Source organism: Micromesistius poutassou, assembly GCF_964030765.1.
Source record: "Micromesistius poutassou genome assembly, chromosome: 11".
In the NCBI taxonomy this organism is placed as follows: Eukaryota; Metazoa; Chordata; class Actinopteri; order Gadiformes; family Gadidae; genus Micromesistius; species Micromesistius poutassou.
In genome coordinates this window covers 16,444,527-16,462,828 of record NC_140281.1, presented here as the reverse complement: position 1 = coordinate 16,462,828, position 18,302 = coordinate 16,444,527, and the positions used below count along the sequence as shown (strand labels likewise).

Here is an 18,302-nt window from a genome sequence, read left to right as displayed (position 1 = left end):
ACACACACACCCACACACACACACACACACACACACACACACACACACACACACACACACACAGCAACACATACCACCACACACACCGCCACACACACACATCCACGCAATGACACAAACACACACCCACAATACCGCAATACATACACATAAACCCAAACCCAAAAAGGTACACACACACACAGTCAGACACACACCAACACACAAAACCAATTACACACACAACCACACATGCAGAAAATCAATTCATTTTAAATTTCATAGTTTCAAATCAAATTCTGTTCAATATAATTTTTTATTTGGCTGTCAAAAATGTTAGGGATGACATCACACCATGTTTGTTGAAGTTCTTATTTTATCACAAACATCTCTTTGCCACCTGGTTGCTCTGTTTAGAGGAACTGTGGTACCAAATCACAGTTATATTACGCACACACACACACGCACACACACACACACACACACACACACACACACACACACACACACACACAAACCCATTAAACATGCACACACACACACACACACACACACACACACACACACACACTCACACATACACAAACCCATTGAACACACACAGACAAGTATAAAAACACAAGGAAACCCCCCCGCACACACACAGGAAGTGACACGCACCATAAGTGGGCGTGGTGCAGTACACAGGCTCCTCCTCTTCCCGTCGGCCGGACTCTTGGTCCAGGAAGGAGTTGGGTGACTCTGGTCGCTTAGCAACCACAATGCTTTCATGGCTACGTGGAACATCGTCTCCAGAGACAGTACCCGTTTCGTCTCTATGGCAACAGCAGTTTGAACAGAAATCAGACACTTCATGTGGAAATAACAGTCCAGTCATTTTATGAAAAAAAGTCAAACAAATTGCAACAGAAGCAAACTCAACTGATTTGGTATCCTCAATATGTCCTGAGTATGGAAAAAAAAGACCCAAATATAGCCTATTCATACGCCTATTCATTCTTTTTCTCACGTGAATAAGGTACAATTTTTAACCTTTAGATATCACCATGGAAATTACTGAGTAGATAACTTACATCAAGACAAACAAAAAATGTATTACAAGTTTTTTTAAATTGTTTGTTACTATGGGTAAACGGTGCATAATCTAATTGTGTATGTGCTAATTTACATAAATACCACAACAGATCTTAACATTGGGTATAGCCAGATGAAAATGTATTGTTGACATATAACAGTAAAATACTTAATGTTAAGGTTTGAATGGAACCAATTTAGGCTACCCATGAGCATTAATACATAGAGGCAGGAAGAAGTACTTTAAACCAGCCTTTATTAATTATTATGCAGAGATGGGGTTTGGGGCTGGGTACGTGGGACTGTTTCTCGGGGATGAGTCTGAGGGAAGAACTGGAGAAAAGTGTAAGCAGAATGCAGAAGACAAAAGGTAGGTCAAAAAATCTTTCTTACCTGACAGCTTATTGACAGTTGAGTGGACTTGAATGATTGACTGAATCTCTGCCGCTTATGGTGACATTTTTTTGCCTCTATAGTCTTTTACTTTAAGATGTCAACAAGATTCTACAATACATTTTCACCTGGCTTTACCTAATGCTAGATCTCTTGTGGTATTTATGCAAATTAGCACATACGTAATTTGATTATGCACCGTATGCCCATGTTAACAAACTATTTCCAAAAACTTGTAATACATTTTTTGTTTGTCTTGATGTAAGTAATCAACTCAGTAATTTGTATGGTGATATCTAAATGTTCAAATTGTTACCCTATTCACGTGAGAAAAAAAATGAATAGGAGTATGAATAGGTTATATATGGATGTTTTTCGAAACTTTCTTGTTTTTCTTTCTTTTTTCTTCTTTTTTGCAATTTGTTCTAGGTTGACCCCCATTTTGGCTTAAAATGACTGGACTATATAGGTAGTTACCTGAGGTTGAGGTATGTGAGGCGAGCTATGTCTATAAACGATGTCATTCCTCCTATGTGTACTCCCAAATAATAGACAACATATATATAGTGTGATTTCAACTTACACTACATTACAACTTACACATTTAACAGGCACTTTAACTCAAAGCAAATCACACAAACAGTTTTCAGTGGATTAAGGAAAATGTCCTTTATGGGCAGGTGGGGGATTAGGGCATCTACACGGCTACAGTTTAGAGCCCAGACAACGAGGTGCGAACCCCAATGTCTAAAGCCATAGCCTAGCACAACTTGTGTCTGATGTATGGAACGAAGATTATTGTGTCAGGGAGTTTAGGGTTTGTGCTCCATGGACTTTAAGGGCACCTGAACCCCGGAGGGGCCCCAACAGGAGAGGCCCCAGAAGGCCTCTTCAGGGTTCTTACCTCGGTGTGTATGGCTCGGCTGGAGGAGGCGGGATGTAGAGATCCTGGAGGGCGGAGCTCTTGGTGGGCGTGCCCGAGGGCGTGGCCGAGCTGCTGCCGGGGCTCCTGGTTGGCTGAGGAGAGACACATGCTGGTGAGCTCACCACTACCTACTTGTCCACTCACTTTAGTTTAAATTGCTCATGCAAAAAGTCATCCTTACAGTATCATATATTCAAACATGTTTACTGTACTTCCTCCTACGTTGTGCCAACATTAGTGAAAATTAAATCAGAAATGTGTAAGCCCTCATTCCCATGCTTCCAGACAGCTACAACTTCTCTTGATCTCAAATCCCCACGTGCAGCCCTATGATGGAGCCCCATCCGCAGGCAGCCTGACCCATCACGGCTCTGACACAATGGAGGAGCTGCTTCTACTTTGGCGTGCATCTGTCATTGTGCGCTTACATACAGACAGAACGAGTGATATGCAGAATCAAATACTGAACGGTAGCATCATGCTGTATTATATGCAAGTGTATTCGTTTTTTTTGGCAGGTTTTCATGCTTTTTTAATATAGAGTGAGTTAGACAGGAAGGTATGGGGGAGAGAGGGGGAGACACGCAGCAAAGGACCACAGGCATATTGTATGCATTAATACAAAACTGAAAAAAAACTCAAAATATTATGATCGTACATCGTATACACATCATATAACATCATATAACAGTGATATCCCTTTGACTCCAAATATGGAATCTGAAGTTGAGGCCACACATGTTGAACTATGGTGAATGTGACATGTTTAAAGGTCACTGCCTCATTGGGCGGCCGTCGATAGTCTCTTTTGCTTGGGAAGGTTCCTAACTGAGTGAAATGACCCAACTGTGTCTAAGTAGCAGCCATGATAAGAGCTCATAGATTTCTCTAAATGCTGAGGAAAGGTGCTTCAATGCCTCCTTTCTTATCTCCTTTAGCATAGGGTACACCGGACCATCCTTTAAGGACGGAGGGAGATAATGCCCTTCCACAATTCCTTACGGCAGTAACATTTAAAGCAACGCACCGTTCTGTCGCTTACGGTAACAAACAAACAACATGACCCACAATTATTTTCAGGTACAAATGCACTGGGGAAGGACGCTATTTCAGTAGTCAACTGAAATAGCTGAATAGGAACATTGTTGTTTCACCACGGATACCATCGTCCATAATATCCTCAGTAGCATAATTACGTAGCTTAGCCTAAGCTAAGCTAGCCTAAGCTAAGCTCTTAGACAAAGACCACCGCTGTGGTCTTTGTCTAAGATCACCCTACTTCACGTCTTTGCTTGACCTCATCCCATTTACCATCGAGGTCAAGGAGAGGTGGTAAGGAAAGGACAGAGGACGTCATTTTGTATTTGAAGCAAGCCTTAGTCTGTTGGTTCTGTCTTACAAGATTGCACCCGGTGTGACATAACTTCCCCAATTCCCTAAAGAGATGACGACTTTAAGTGTTGTCATAACAGTTGCAGATATTGTTTATTACAGTGCAACACACCTTTAATTAAAATGTGTTCACGCATTACATAAGAACAGCTTGTATCCCATCACTGCTGTCGGTGTGCACTCAGTGTAACTTGTAGCTCTGACATGGCGCAGAGGGGGGTATACCGCTAACCACCAGGCCTCCTTCCTATGTAAATACTGTTTGGCTGTATGTAGCTAAACGGGCCCGAACCGATGGGTTTGATATGTCAAACTCATCTCTGTCTCTCTCTCTCTCTGCACCAGCTGCGGTCAATATTTCTAACACAGAGTCATCAGAATCAGAGCCATCTTTGCTATCACTATAGCGGCTTGCAGCTGTCCCCTATTTTGATTGTCGGGCTGTGCAATTGCTCAGAGGTGACGTAGTAAACGGACACTTGCAATGAATGTGTCACCGTCTTCTCCATGCTCAATTGACTTATAATGAGAGTTTGTCATGTCTATTTTAATAGCCTACTTTGTTGTAGACGAGTGTGGCTGTGTGTCATTTGGCTAACGTGAATGTCGTGCTCGATAATTGGCAATGAGTAACAGTGAAAAGGCTAACATGTTGATTCCTCTCTCTGATCCCGACCATGTTGTTGGATCTGGGGACGACTCGGAGGCTGCAGACCCACGCAAAAGTTGTTTTTGGACACAAACCTACAATGTTTGAATCATTTATTTTATCTCTTTTACACAACTTGACTAACCTATTCTTCATGGCCCAAAAACAACATTTAGACGGCCAAAAAATTGACTGAGTTAGAAATGGATTCTACCAAACTCCAGTACACACCCGGAGAAACCGCCTCATGGGCACAACATTTACCCAGACTTGGGCTCAGAAAGTTGCTGCAGAAAGTATCTGGGTTTAGATTTTAGCCATATAGGAGTTCATCCAATAGTCAACATAGGTGTTTCAATTCATGATATTCACATAATGGGTAATACTATATTTCCTAGATACAATATATCCAATAAATGGTGCTGTGTTAAGTATACAAGATGTATGATTGAGTATCTACAGGTTGACAGCAGCTAGTGGGTGATGCCAGCTAGCAACCGTCCTTTTCTATCTTACTGCTAATTATGCGGTCATTTGGGAGACTCATTTTTAATCATCTCTCTCTCTACCTCTCTCTCTTTGGCAAAATTAGACTGCTGTTGCTGCAGTGTGAGAGAGGGAAAGAGACAACGAGAGAGGGAGAGGGACCAAGCGACAGAGAGAGAGAGAGACACAAAGAGGGAGAGGGAGAGAGAGAGAGAGAGAGAGAGAGAGAGAGAGAGAGAGAGAGAGAGAGAGAGAGAGGGAGTGAGAGAGAAAGAGCGAGAGATGCTCCCAGCCGCAGTGTCCTGACCCAATTACAGGGCTTGGCTGGAATCACCTGCACAGGAGGGACCAGGAGCTTGGGGACGGAGGGAGGGAGGTGGGAGGAAGGTAGGGTGGGTGGGTGTAGGAGGTGGGCGGGGGGAGTGGTGATGTGGGCCATCGCAGCACTTTAATAAAGTCTATCAAGGGTATAGTTGGTTCTGGTGGCACACACACACACACACACACATATACACACACACACACACACACTAACTCACCTTCACGCACACACACAGTTATGCAAGCTCGGCCGCGCATACACAAACAACAAATGCTTGCCAAACGCACACACACACACACACACACACACACACAAACCTGCAGAGCTAGGGGTTTCCAGCGCATGTTCTTGAGCAGCGCGGGGGCAGAGCTGAGGGTGCTCTGGGGGCGTTTCTTCAGCGTGAGAGACACCGCCCCCTTGTCTGCCCGCAGAGAGCCCACCAGGTTACGCAGCTGCCAGCCCACCTGAGGGCGAGAGAGGTCAGGAGACAATGGACGGTTAGAAGGGAGAGAGGTGTGAGAGAGAGTGGCTAGACAGGTGCATATCGAGACACATGCAAATATGTAGACAATGGACCCACATACCCATGCACAAACAATTGCACACAAATATTCCTGTGTACACCCACAAACACGCTAATGGACGAATACACACATGCATGCACATACTGTAACTATGAAAGCAAACAAACACCTTAACACATTAAACAGGAGCTGGAGAAAAAATGTGTCGCGAGCACACACACACACACACACACACACACACACACACACACACACACACACACACACACACACACACACCACTCACCACAGTCTGGTGGTTGACTTGGATGACCTCATCTCCTGCATGGATCTTCTTACAGCGGTCAGCCGAGGACTAGACACAGCACGAGACGGAGAGAGAGAGAGCGAGAGAGAGAGAGAGAGAGAGAGTCAGGGAGAGACAGACATAAATACATAGAGCCAGAGAGAGAGAAAGGGAGAGAGTCAGATAGAGAGACAAACATAAACACGGGGAAATAGAGATAGAGAGAGGAATGATGGGAGAATAACCTCTTTAGAGAACAGAAGAGGACAAAATGAGAATTCAAACTGGCTTCGATGTGAATGGATCCAGAGCGGCGGTCGATACCTGCACCGTGGGGTGCTGGGAGGGACGGTCTTACCGACACAGCTAAATAGGGCCAAGTGCAGCAGGGCTGCAGGCATTCCCAGGGATGTTAACGTATGCTATCGATTGCACCTGCAGTGTCTTGCTGCAGGCTAACAGGTGCATGGGCTCAAATGTGACGCCTGATTTTGTTTTAATGTTGCAAGTTAGGCTAAAGGGGTCCCCACACAGGACATCTGCCAGGCAAATGGGTTGGCCCACAGGGAGTCAGGCTAACAGGTGCTAAGCTAATGGGTGCTAGGCTAACAGATAAGGCCAATGAGGGGTGGCAACAGGAAGCTAGGCTAATGGTTGCTAGGCTAACAGGGTGTGGCACAGGAAGCTAGGCTTACATGTGTTGGCTAACAGTGGGTGATGATGAATATGTGCAAGGACAAATTTGTGCATGTGTATGCTTGTGCATGTAGTTGTGCATACATGGGGGTCACTCACCCCTTCTGTGGTCCCTGTGATAACATGTAGGCCATCGTAGGTTGACTTGATGTACATTCCCTGAGAGAAAAGAGAGCAAGAGAGAGAGAGAGAGAGAGAGAGAGAGAGAGAGAGAGAGAGAGAGAGAGAGATCTTAAGGGTTCATCCAAAGTTTAGCTCTTTGTGGCCATAACCTCCACACCCATGAGAAACCTGGTCATGCAGCACTTTTTCTGAAGTCACCTCAATCTGACCTCTAATTAACCAAATGCAAACCTTATTAGAAACGCTTAAAGGGGAACTGTCACGGTGGTCTACATACAACTTTTTTTTTATGTTGGCATACACGGCCGGTATTATAAATTCATTCATAATTTAATTGTATCTATTCACAGCAGCCATTTTGCCATGTCAGGGTAAACATAGGTGTTACAAACAACCTTTATTATGGCCCTGCTCCTTAAGGTGGGCCAGGTCCCTGATGTGTTGACCATAATTAACTGTATCAATTACTCCTATGTTTAACCTGCTACGACACGACACAAAATGCTGCTCTGGTTGCATTCAGGTCAGGGCGCTTTGGTTAGGGTCAGGGTGGGAATCCGGGCAGCCAATCCTCAGGCTCCCTCGAGTCACGTGACTCACCAGCCCCTCAGCGGGCTTGATGTTGGTCAGGTGGACCAGCTCCAGATGGGCCGACTGGGACACCAGGGGGTCCGACGACACACACACTATGTGCTCACACACCTCCGACAGGGTCTTACACTGCAGAGAGAGAGGAGGAGAAGGGGAGGGAGGGAGTGTGTGGGGGTGTAGGGGAAGGAGAGGAGGGGAGAGGAGGGAGGGAGAGCGAGGAGAGGGAGGGAGTGTGTGGGGGTGTAGGGGAAGGAGAGGAGGGGAGAGGAGGGAGGGAGGTGGATGAAGGGGAGATCGGGATGGAGCAGAGCAGGTAGGGGAGAGATAGGGGGGAACGAAGACAGCGGCAATAAGTGATGGAGTAACGGATTGAGAAGGGAGGGAGGGAGGGAGGTGAGGGGTGGGTGAGTTATAGGAGGTAGGGACAGGGAGGGAGGGAAGGAGGAAGGGAGGGAGGCAGGCAGAAAGGTGAACTTCAAACATGAGCATAATTAAATGTCATTCTTGTTGTGTTGTAATAATGACCAATTAATGATTAATTAATGAAGTGACTCGTGCCACATGCCTCATCCCAAAGGGAATTAACATAACACAAACATTGTGAAGACAGAGCGAGAACGGAGAGAGAGCATGGAAGAGTAGGAGTGGAGGAGAGAGTGAGAGGAAGAGCTTCCTAAAATTGACATTTCGAGTGCCCATTGCTAATACATAGGTACATCTGTTGCTATGTAACGCTTCGGCAACATGAATCACTGTCTCTTGGCGTGAGGATATTCAAATTTCAAAGGATTTAAGAGACAGAACCCAATAAAGAGAGGGTGCGACAGGGAGGGAGAGAGACTTATAGAGGCAGAGAGACTCAGAGAGGGAGAGGGACTCGGAGAGTGAGAACGACGGTGAGAAGTGAATAAACGAGAAATGAAAAAAGGGAGCCGGAGAAAGAGACAGAATGCTGGAGAGACAGACAGAGAAAGGGAGCGAAAGAGAAAGGAAACAGGGAGCCAGAGAAGGGGGAGAGCAAGAGATTAGAGACATAAAGGGAGAGAATCTGAGAGCTAAAGAGCAAAGAGCACGTGAGAATTAGACAGAGCGAGAGAGAGAGAGTGATAAAGAAAGGGAAGAGCCAGATTAAGAGGGAGAGAGAGATGAGTTGAGAGGGGGAGTTGAGAGGGGGGAGTGGTTGAGTCAGAGCCATAATGGATCATCAAACAGCGGTGTTTGATTGATTGTGAGTATGCCTTGATAAGAACATCGGGGGGGGGGAGGCTTCAAGAGGCTTCACACACTTGAGTGGGGATATTGCTGTGTGTGTTATGTGTACGTGTGTGCGTGCGTGCGCGCGTGTGTGTGTGTGTGCGTGTGCGTGTGTGCGTGTTTGTGTGTGCGTGTGTTTGTGTGTGTGTGTGTAAATTTTGTGTACGTGTGTGTGTGTGTGTGTGTGTGCGTGTGTGTGTGTGTGTGTGTGTGTGTGTGCATACATTAGTGTTTAACAGCGCCTGTACTAAGCAACTTTGTAAATGAACGCTTCACTTGCCCTATACTGTATGTTGAACCTGGATGAAGTCTCATAGGAGACTGAGAAACACTCACCACATGCAGGATCTTGTTCTCCGACTCGAACACCGTACAGTCCTGCAAGGCGGTGAGCACAAAGCACAGAGTCACACTGTGGCAGAAGCTAACACACACACACACACACACACACACACACACACACACACACACACACACACACACTCATACACACACTCACTCACACACTCACACACACTCAAACTCACCTATACTTGTAGGCTCATACACACACACACACACACACACACACACACACACACACACACACACATACACACACACACACACACACACACACACACACACACACACACACACTGGCATCAACTTCTACCGAGCATGTGGTGTCTAGGTCTCATTTAAGTGCCAATTGCCTGTGCTCCAATAACAACACACACAAACACACTCTCATACACACACACTCACTCCAAACACTGCCAGTGACCAACACAGCAGTGGCTCCTGCAGAAAGAAGCATTACTGTCTGTAAAGGGATGGTGAGGGCTCACAGCAGCCAGGGTGAGGAGGTGGTGGATGTGTGTTACAGTAATAGGCTGCTGCAAAACTAACACACACACACACACACACACACACACACACACACACAACCATACACACACACTCACACACACACACACACACACACACACACACACACACACACACACACACACACACACACACACACAATCGCGCACACACACACACACACACACACACACACACACACACACACAAACAAACACATGCACACATACACACACAAGCACACAAACACACACACACACACACAGGTGCATGTAAAAGCACACATTGTGGTCATAACTACCCACAGCACTTTTGATACCGATAAAGAATAAGAGGTATTATACCTCCTCCACCCACCAGCACTTATACACAAGCACACACACAAACACACACATTCGCAATCAAGCTCACCCACACTCAAGCTTACAGACACATACACACACACACACACACACACACACACACACACCTGCTGTACGATGGTGGTAAGCTCTAGGCAGAGCTGGATGACATTGTTCCTGGTTACCGAGTAATCAGCGACCGCTGCAAACGGAGACCTGGGAGAGATAGGCAGAGAGAGGTAGAGCAATGTAGGGGGAGCGAGGGAGAGAGGGAAGAGAGGATGAGAGAGAGGGAAAGAGAGGCAGAGAGGGAAGAGAGAATGAGAGAAGTAAGGAGAGAGAGAGGGAGAGAGGAAGAGAGTAAAGAGAGAGGGAGAGAGAGAGAGAGAGATAGGTAGAGAGAGGTAGTGACATAGACAGGAGAGAGACCAGATAATACCTATTAGAGTTCTGTCACTGCTCTTCTCCACTGCACACAGAGAGATAGTGCAAGGTAGAGAGCGGTATAGAGACAGATAGAGTAGAGTGGAGATAGAGATACACAGAGAAAACGAGAGAGAGACCGAGAGAGCGAGAGAGTGAGAGAGAGAGATCATCATTGTGTGGATTTCCATATTTGCTGGCAGCAATTTGCAATCATTGCAGTTGTGAATACTAGCGATAAGAAAAGGGCAAACAGGGGAACACACACACCATTGTGAAGCCAGCAGATATACTTAATATATTTAATTTCTCACAACATACAGTTTAATGTCCCTTGGTTTATTTCCATATCGTTGACTGTTTTATAGATTAGCTCCTACAGGCACCGTTGCTGCATCTAATTTGTCACAGTAGTGTACCGGGTTAGCATTGCTGTGCTAATTTAAACAAATTCATTTGACAAATTGGATCCATATTTAGCTCATCAATACATCAAATAAAGTATACAAAGAACCACATCGGGTAATGAAAAGCTCTCGGCCCTATTGATGGCAATGGATTATATAGCACATCTCACTTCCGTAATACATCACACCTTTCAAGTACAACACGTAATTAATGCAGAACAAGAGGCACGGAGGAGAGGTTCGCTTATACCTGGAGACTCGAAGCAGGTGACCAGAACTTTACTGGGTGTTGACAAAAACACAGACAGTTACCGGAGGAGGCATCGGGATGGCCAGGCAAACTCAAGCATGCTTCACAGAGAACACACATCAGCTGCTCCACACACAAACACTATCACAGAGAGGCAACCAGACAGAACCGGGACACGAATAACAAGGAGCCGGGTGAGCAGGATGAGTCATCCACACAGGTGACAGGAGTCGGCCTAATGAGGAGAGGGGGACAGTAAGGGCGGGACGTTTGGCAGGATTTGAAGACAAACCTTTTCCTAGACATCTCAACGACAAATAAGGGATATAATAGATCTGATAGTATGTTCGTTACTTATCCTAGACGGGAAATGAGGGCGTCACAGCAGCAACAGGACAGTGATAGAAAGGACAGTGAGATAATTTATGTTTCTTTATGTAGAAATATTGTCTACAAAATATGTACGGAAATCATCTGTGTATTTAAACAATTTGAGCAATATAAATGCAACAACACAACATCGTAATCGAAATAATCTAGACAGATGGGGTCGATAATCTATTCATTATGCACTACAGCCCATCTGTGGCGAGAACCTATAGGGCTAAATATACGGTACATTACACCGTCACATCGCAATGACGGCCTCCATATTGGACGCTTAGGAGCATTGACACTTTTGCTATTATGTTAGTCTTTTTCTGGTCATTTTTCCTTCATCGTGAAATGACTTGTCATTGTGGGGAGACATTGTTGTGTTTGAAACAGCAACAGTGTTTCTCATGCGAGAAGCAGCAGAATTCCTTTTTAATTGCCTATGTTACGTCAAGCTACGTTGATCTAGGATTTGACAGGACTACAACTCTCTTGAGTCCTTTCAATAGTGTGGGGTATTGACACCAAAGAATCCCACAATGCAGTCTGATGTAGAAAGACCAAATCACAACATCGACCAAAATGGTTTTCTGACTCCTATAGCTACTCTGAAGCTTTTGGAAAGGTGCCTGTGAAGCACTTTGGGTAGGTTTGGTAGTCGCTCAATGTTGATTCCCTAAATATATATATATATATAGAGAGAGAGAGAGAGAGAGAGAGAGAGAGAGAGAGAGAGAGAGAGAGGGAGAGAGAGAGAGAGAGAGAGAGAGAGAGAGAGAGAGAGAGAGAGAGAGAGAGAGAGAGAGAGAGAGAGATATTGATCACCTGCTCTGATAGTTCTCAGACTCAATTTGCAAGTCGCTTTGGACAAAAAATGTCTGCAAAGCGACTAAATGTGTTGTGATAAGGAAGGGAAACATGATGTAATGTGGCCAATTTCAACACATTTTTGGTGCTAGTTACCACACTTAGCTGTAGATTAAGTTACCTCGATTACACATGAACAGAGTTTTTTTTTCCAAATGTATTTGCATACATTGTTGGTTATGTAAATAACACACCTGGGGAATTTGACCAACAAGGTGGAGAAGTACATTTTATTTTCGTGACGACTTCCAACTCTCCTTTAGGCATAGTAAGTTGGGGAAGTTCTCTGCTTTCTGACAACTTTATTTATTATTATTGATTATGGATTGGTTTGTTTGTGTGTGTGTTTGTGTATGTGTGTAAGATGCCCACAGATATGCTTTATAAATGTGCCAATAAAGCTTTTAATTATTAGTTATTAATTAAAAATGAATCATTGCAGATTCAGATCTGAGACCAGAAGAGAAACCAATGGGAAAACAGATACACAAACCAACACATGTTAAATCAAATCACAAACACAAACACAGGGAGTTGAACACAAGCACACAACACACTTACACACACGCACACCTAGACGCACCTACACACACTCCAACACACACACACACACACACACACACAGGCTGTCACACATACTTGACTGTCCTAAAGACCTAGATCCAAATACAGCCACTGCCCCAAGCCCAATGTGTGTGTGTGTGTGTGTGTGTGTGTGTGTGTGTGCGTGTGTGTGTGTGTGTGCGTGTGTGTGTGTGTGTGTGTGTGCGTGTGTGTGTGTGTGTGTGTGTGTGTGTGTGTGTGCGTGTGTGTGTGTGTGTGCGTGCGTGCGTGCGTGCGTGTGTGTGTGTGTGTGTATGTGCGTGTGTGTGTGTGTGTGTGTATGTGTGCATTAGTTATTTGGGTCAGTATTGAGGCTGCTATATATAAACATATATATTATTATATAATATGATATCATTTAATATACATATTCAAATGATGTTTATAAATTATATATAAACATGAAGGAAAGACCTCAGGTCAAACAGCCTGTTGAGATCCATCAGACTCAAACTACAGAACCAGTACTCTTTATTAGAGCATTTAATACTGTAATAATATATAACACATACTCATACAGTCAATATAAGTATTATACAGTAGTATTATAGTACTCGTATTTTATTAAAGTAGTTACTACTATGATAATAAATAATACATACTAATATAAAATATACAAATATAAATATTTGTATAGTATTTTAATACATAATCAAATAGCACTCATTACAGTAAAACATAATGAAATAATAGTACCATAGCACTAATATAGTAGTAATATAGCACCTACTCATAGAGTTTATAGCATTATCACAGTAGAGTACTTAAACACATAGTATAATTTGTAGTATAGTATAAATATAGTTTATGCTAATAGAGACACTCAAACAGACACAGACACAAACACACACACACACACACACACACACACACACACACACACACACACACACACACACACACACACACACACAAACACACACACGCATAGATTCCCATCATGCAATGTCCCAACAGGATCCAAACCGGCTGGATCCTGAATGGTCTCAGGGAGACCGACTGCATGTGAGGGACATTTACGTGTGCCGTTAAATCAAAGCAACAGCATGTTCACAACATCTGCTCACGGCATGCGGACGCGGGTGGGTGCGGTGTGACCGAGAAAGAGCAGGGTTTATGGACACGACCGGGAAAACAGAGAGCACGGCGGGTTGAAAGAGGGAAGGAGCAGCACATGCAGCATGTCGCCCTGTGTGTGAACCCGGGCTCGTAACCGCCAGGGGGAATCGAACCCGGGTCAACAAGGTGTATTTCCTACGTTTTTAGCACACTAGCGGGTTGGGGGGGAAATTGGGAGATTTCTAGACGGGAGAGAGAATTTGCCGGCAGTCAGCACAGCTTGTCATCTGCACCCCTGATGGGACGTGGCTCAAATCATTACCATTTTCATACTTTGGTGTCAAAAAACGACAGCGGATTTGAGACGTTGAATGTCTTTGCGATATTACAGCTCTCTGTGTTTGTACGGCGGCCATGTTGTCAGCCATTAGCGATAATAACATGCAAATAGGATTCTTCTCGCACAGGAAATTGTGTGTGTTAGTTTGAAAAGAAGAGGCGACGGTGGAGGGATGAGGACGCACAGCGTGTTTGGAGCGACTCAGCTGACAAAGGAAACCGTATACATTGATGTATTCCAGCATTAAGAGGGAACAATACTTTGGAGAGAACAGAATAACAGTCCATGGAGGACGCATGGCTGGTCCACGAGTTTCTGTGGGACGCATAGATATGGGATATGAGTCCTGTTTCTGGGTTTCAAACACCATGGAACCAAGATTAACCTGTGACGGAAGACCACTTTCATGCTTGTATATAACATTCAGATCCTGAACCTGAAATCCTGTGAAGCAGAGGTTTCAGAGGAAGGTATTTCAGAAGGTGGGCAGAGCATCCTGACCAATCACGACACTGCTGGAACGGAGGCAGCGGGCACTCCTGTGGTGTGCTTCTATATTTATCTGTGTGTGTGTGTGTGTGTGTGTGTGTGTGTGTGTGTGTGTGTGTGTGTGTGTGTGTTTCTGTGTATGTGTTTGCTGTGAATGTTTGTTTGTGTGTTTATGTGCAAGTACTGTATGTGTAGCGTGTATATATGTAGATATGTGTGTGTGTGTTCTTTGTAAATGTGTGTGGGTGTGTGTGTGTGGGTGTATCTGTGTGTTAAATGTGTGTGTGTGCGTGTGTGTGTGTGTGTGTGTGTGCGCCTGCATGTGTGCGCGTGTGTCATTGTGCGCATGTATGTGTGCGTGTGTGTCGTTGCGTGTGTGCTGTTTCATTGTTTGTGTGTGTATGTGTTTGTGAGTGTGTGTATATCATTGTGTGTGTTACCTATCCAGCCAGGCCAGCAGGCTCTTGGCAGCGGTGATAAGGTCAACCACAGAGGTCAAAAGGTCATTCGGAAGGCGACGGGAGGTCCTGCTCTCTGATTGGCTGCTGCGGCGGCGGCCGGAGATGAAGTTCTGCAGGTTCTTGGCCGAGGCGCCGAGCTTGTGGGCCAGAGTCCTCACGCTCTCTGTCTCCAGACCCGAGTTCTACACACACACGCACGCATGTGCACACATATGCAGATACACACACACACACACACACACACAGTGACAGCTTAACTTGTACATCTAATCTGGGATCGTTCTTCTGTACCAGGGCTGTGATGATTAGGACATCAGACACAAGTCTACCATGTGTTCTGTGTTTCTTTGTACAACTTTTTATTTATTTTTGGGGAAAATATTCATATTACTGTCCTGTACTTTATGCTCATCTCCCGTCTGGGAGCGTATGTTATTGGATCTATTTTTATCCCCCAACAATCTTGAAGTCATCAAGCCACAGGAAAACACAGCTTCAAGAATAGGGTCTCAGCTTTACAAATTAGCAACAAATGATTAAATGAACGCAGTGCAACTGATTAGAAAATGAATGGGAACTAATTAAAGGAGCAACTCCACCACTAAATCACACCACTCTGCTGATTGGTTGAGAGTTATCAGGTGTTCACCTATCACCATCCACCGATGGCCAATAAGCATCTGCATGCTTCAAATGAAGAGGGTTGTCTTTATAAAACTTGGTTTCAAAGTCAAGTCCCTCCCCCTCTATAGGTCCCTGTTGGGAGTGATTCATGCTGGCTTTACTCTTAGCACTGTGTCTGGTGGAGGAGACACAGGATATCAGGAGGGTCTAATGTACACCACTTAGCATCATTTGACTCATTGAACATGTTGTATGTTTTTATATGTTTACTGGTGTACAACTCTTTTCACACATCCTTTCAAATCCCTAGAGAGTGTGTAGGGACCAAAAACGGCTTTCTGATAGAGGCAAATGAACAGCATGAAGTGAGCTGTGGTCGCAGTTCAGTCTCACGCTTGGTCAAGCGCTTTGCAAGGAAAAGAGAAATTCCCTCAAGAATATAAGACCTTTGGTAATCATTTTTGGCCACCATTTTGGCTTCTTTGTCGAGGGGACACACACAGACCCCAAAAATGGACGGGCAATTACACACATTGTCCTGTCCAGCATGGCCTTACCACGCCCAACGTCAGGGGTTTGATTCCCACTGAGGCCAGGCTGATGCTGAGAATGTACACACTATAATTAGACACATTGAGGACAGACGTCCACCAAATGACACTTGATTATGATTGCACTCGCATACACACACACACACACACACACACACACACACACACACACAAACAGACAGACTGGCTATTGTGAAGAGCATATTGACGGCCTCACATACAACCACACACACAAATACAAAACCAACAGACGGGTAACCCACTCTCATAGACACACATTACAGACAAATACACGAGCGAGAGAGAGAGAGAGAGAGAGAGAGAGAGAGAGAGAGAGAGAGAGAGAGAGAGAGAGAGATTTATTATTTATATATATATCCATACTGTATGCATCTATGTGTGGAGCCATCACAGAACTCTATCAGTGAATGTGTCTGCACGTACGTAATCACACACACGCACACACGCACACACACAGGCACACACGCACACACACACACACACACGCGCGCACAGGGGGACTGACCAGGGCACAGAGCAGGTCCACGGCCTCCAGGATGAGCTCCTGGTGTCCGATGCGGGACACGCCCAGCTCCTCCAGCTCCCCGTGGCTGATCCTCAGCAGGCGCTCCCCACACACGCCGCCGCGCTCAAACACACACACGTACTGCTGCAGGCAGTCGTCCAGACCTGCAACGCACACACATAGAGACATGAACCCACGTACGACACGCATAGAAACAGAACCACAAACACACACACACACACACACACACACACACACACACACACACACACACACACACACACAGACATCAACACACATACACACACATATAAACATAACCACGAAACCACACACATACACGGATGAACATACATAAAAAGACATACACACAGATATAAACATAACCACAAACACACACACACACACAGAAATTAACACAGACGAAAGACACAAACACACACACACACACACACACACAAACACACATGAACTGCTACAGTTCATACACACCTGCAACACATAGCGATTGACAGAGAAACACACACAAACATAGAGATAATACACACAGAAATGCACACACATGGAGATAATACACACAAAAACACACTCTCATAGGCTCACACACACCTAGAGATAATAAACAGAGAACAACACACACACACACAGCCACACACACACACACACACACACACACACACACATATAAGTACTTCTGCTGACAGTTGTTATAACTGCAAAACACACACTTAAAGACATAAAACACAGAAAAAAAAAATATATATAACACAAAAAAAAATATGACACAAGAACATAACACATAGACACACACAAACACACAGGGGTGCAGAGTAGGTCCACGGCACAAACACACACAAATACATCAAGACACACAGAACACACAAGAGTGTATGCACACAAAACAAACAAACACACAACACAGAGATGCAGCAGGGTACACATATACACAGAAATAAAAATGTCTACACAATACAAACCCAGCAACACACACAGGCAGCAAGGTACACACATACACAGATACACAAGCACATCAACATTCAGATACACATACATCATGGTGCACACACAGAAACACAAACACACATACATAGAACCAAAAAACACCCACACACACAGATGAATATACAGATATACAGTGGGAAGAAATATGGCTGAAAAACATCCAAAAATGCTTACTTATGCACATAACAAACTACAGTGAGGAAAACATTATTTACAGCCCGAAATGAGACGCATGTTACATTAGTCTGTGAATACTTATGTGAATAAATATACCACACTTTACTTTGAGAGGTTTCATTAGCCTTGTGTACTTGATGAACTCTGGATGCCAATTTAGGTGGCTGTGTTTGTGTGTTGTATCATTTTTTATGTGTGTGTGTGTGTGTCTAGAAGGGTGTGTGTTTTTGTGTGTGTGTGTGGGGGGGGGTGTTAGTGTATATG

The 18,302-nt window shown here is 44.6% G+C and overlaps 2 protein-coding genes across 2 annotated transcripts in view; both read right to left on the bottom strand.

The window, feature by feature from the left end:
* LOC311355379 (toll-like receptor 13) overlaps positions 1–18,302 on the bottom strand; it is a 52,313-nt gene that overhangs the window by 6,313 nt on the left and 27,698 nt on the right. The window lies entirely within an intron of this gene.
* Positions 1–18,302, bottom strand: part of cnksr2a (connector enhancer of kinase suppressor of Ras 2a) — a 45,822-nt gene that overhangs the window by 20,483 nt on the left and 7,037 nt on the right. The window contains exons 2-11 of the mRNA XM_084475141.1: positions 16,860–17,023; positions 15,138–15,340; positions 10,013–10,100; positions 9,031–9,072; positions 7,450–7,569; positions 6,826–6,885; positions 6,031–6,099; positions 5,538–5,684; positions 2,351–2,463; positions 640–794 (exon numbers count right to left, since the gene is read on the bottom strand). Coding sequence (XP_084331267.1) covers positions 640–794; positions 2,351–2,463; positions 5,538–5,684; positions 6,031–6,099; positions 6,826–6,885; positions 7,450–7,569; positions 9,031–9,072; positions 10,013–10,100; positions 15,138–15,340; positions 16,860–17,023 — 1,161 coding nt within the window. The remainder of the gene's footprint in view (positions 1–639; positions 795–2,350; positions 2,464–5,537; positions 5,685–6,030; positions 6,100–6,825; positions 6,886–7,449; positions 7,570–9,030; positions 9,073–10,012; positions 10,101–15,137; positions 15,341–16,859; positions 17,024–18,302) is intronic.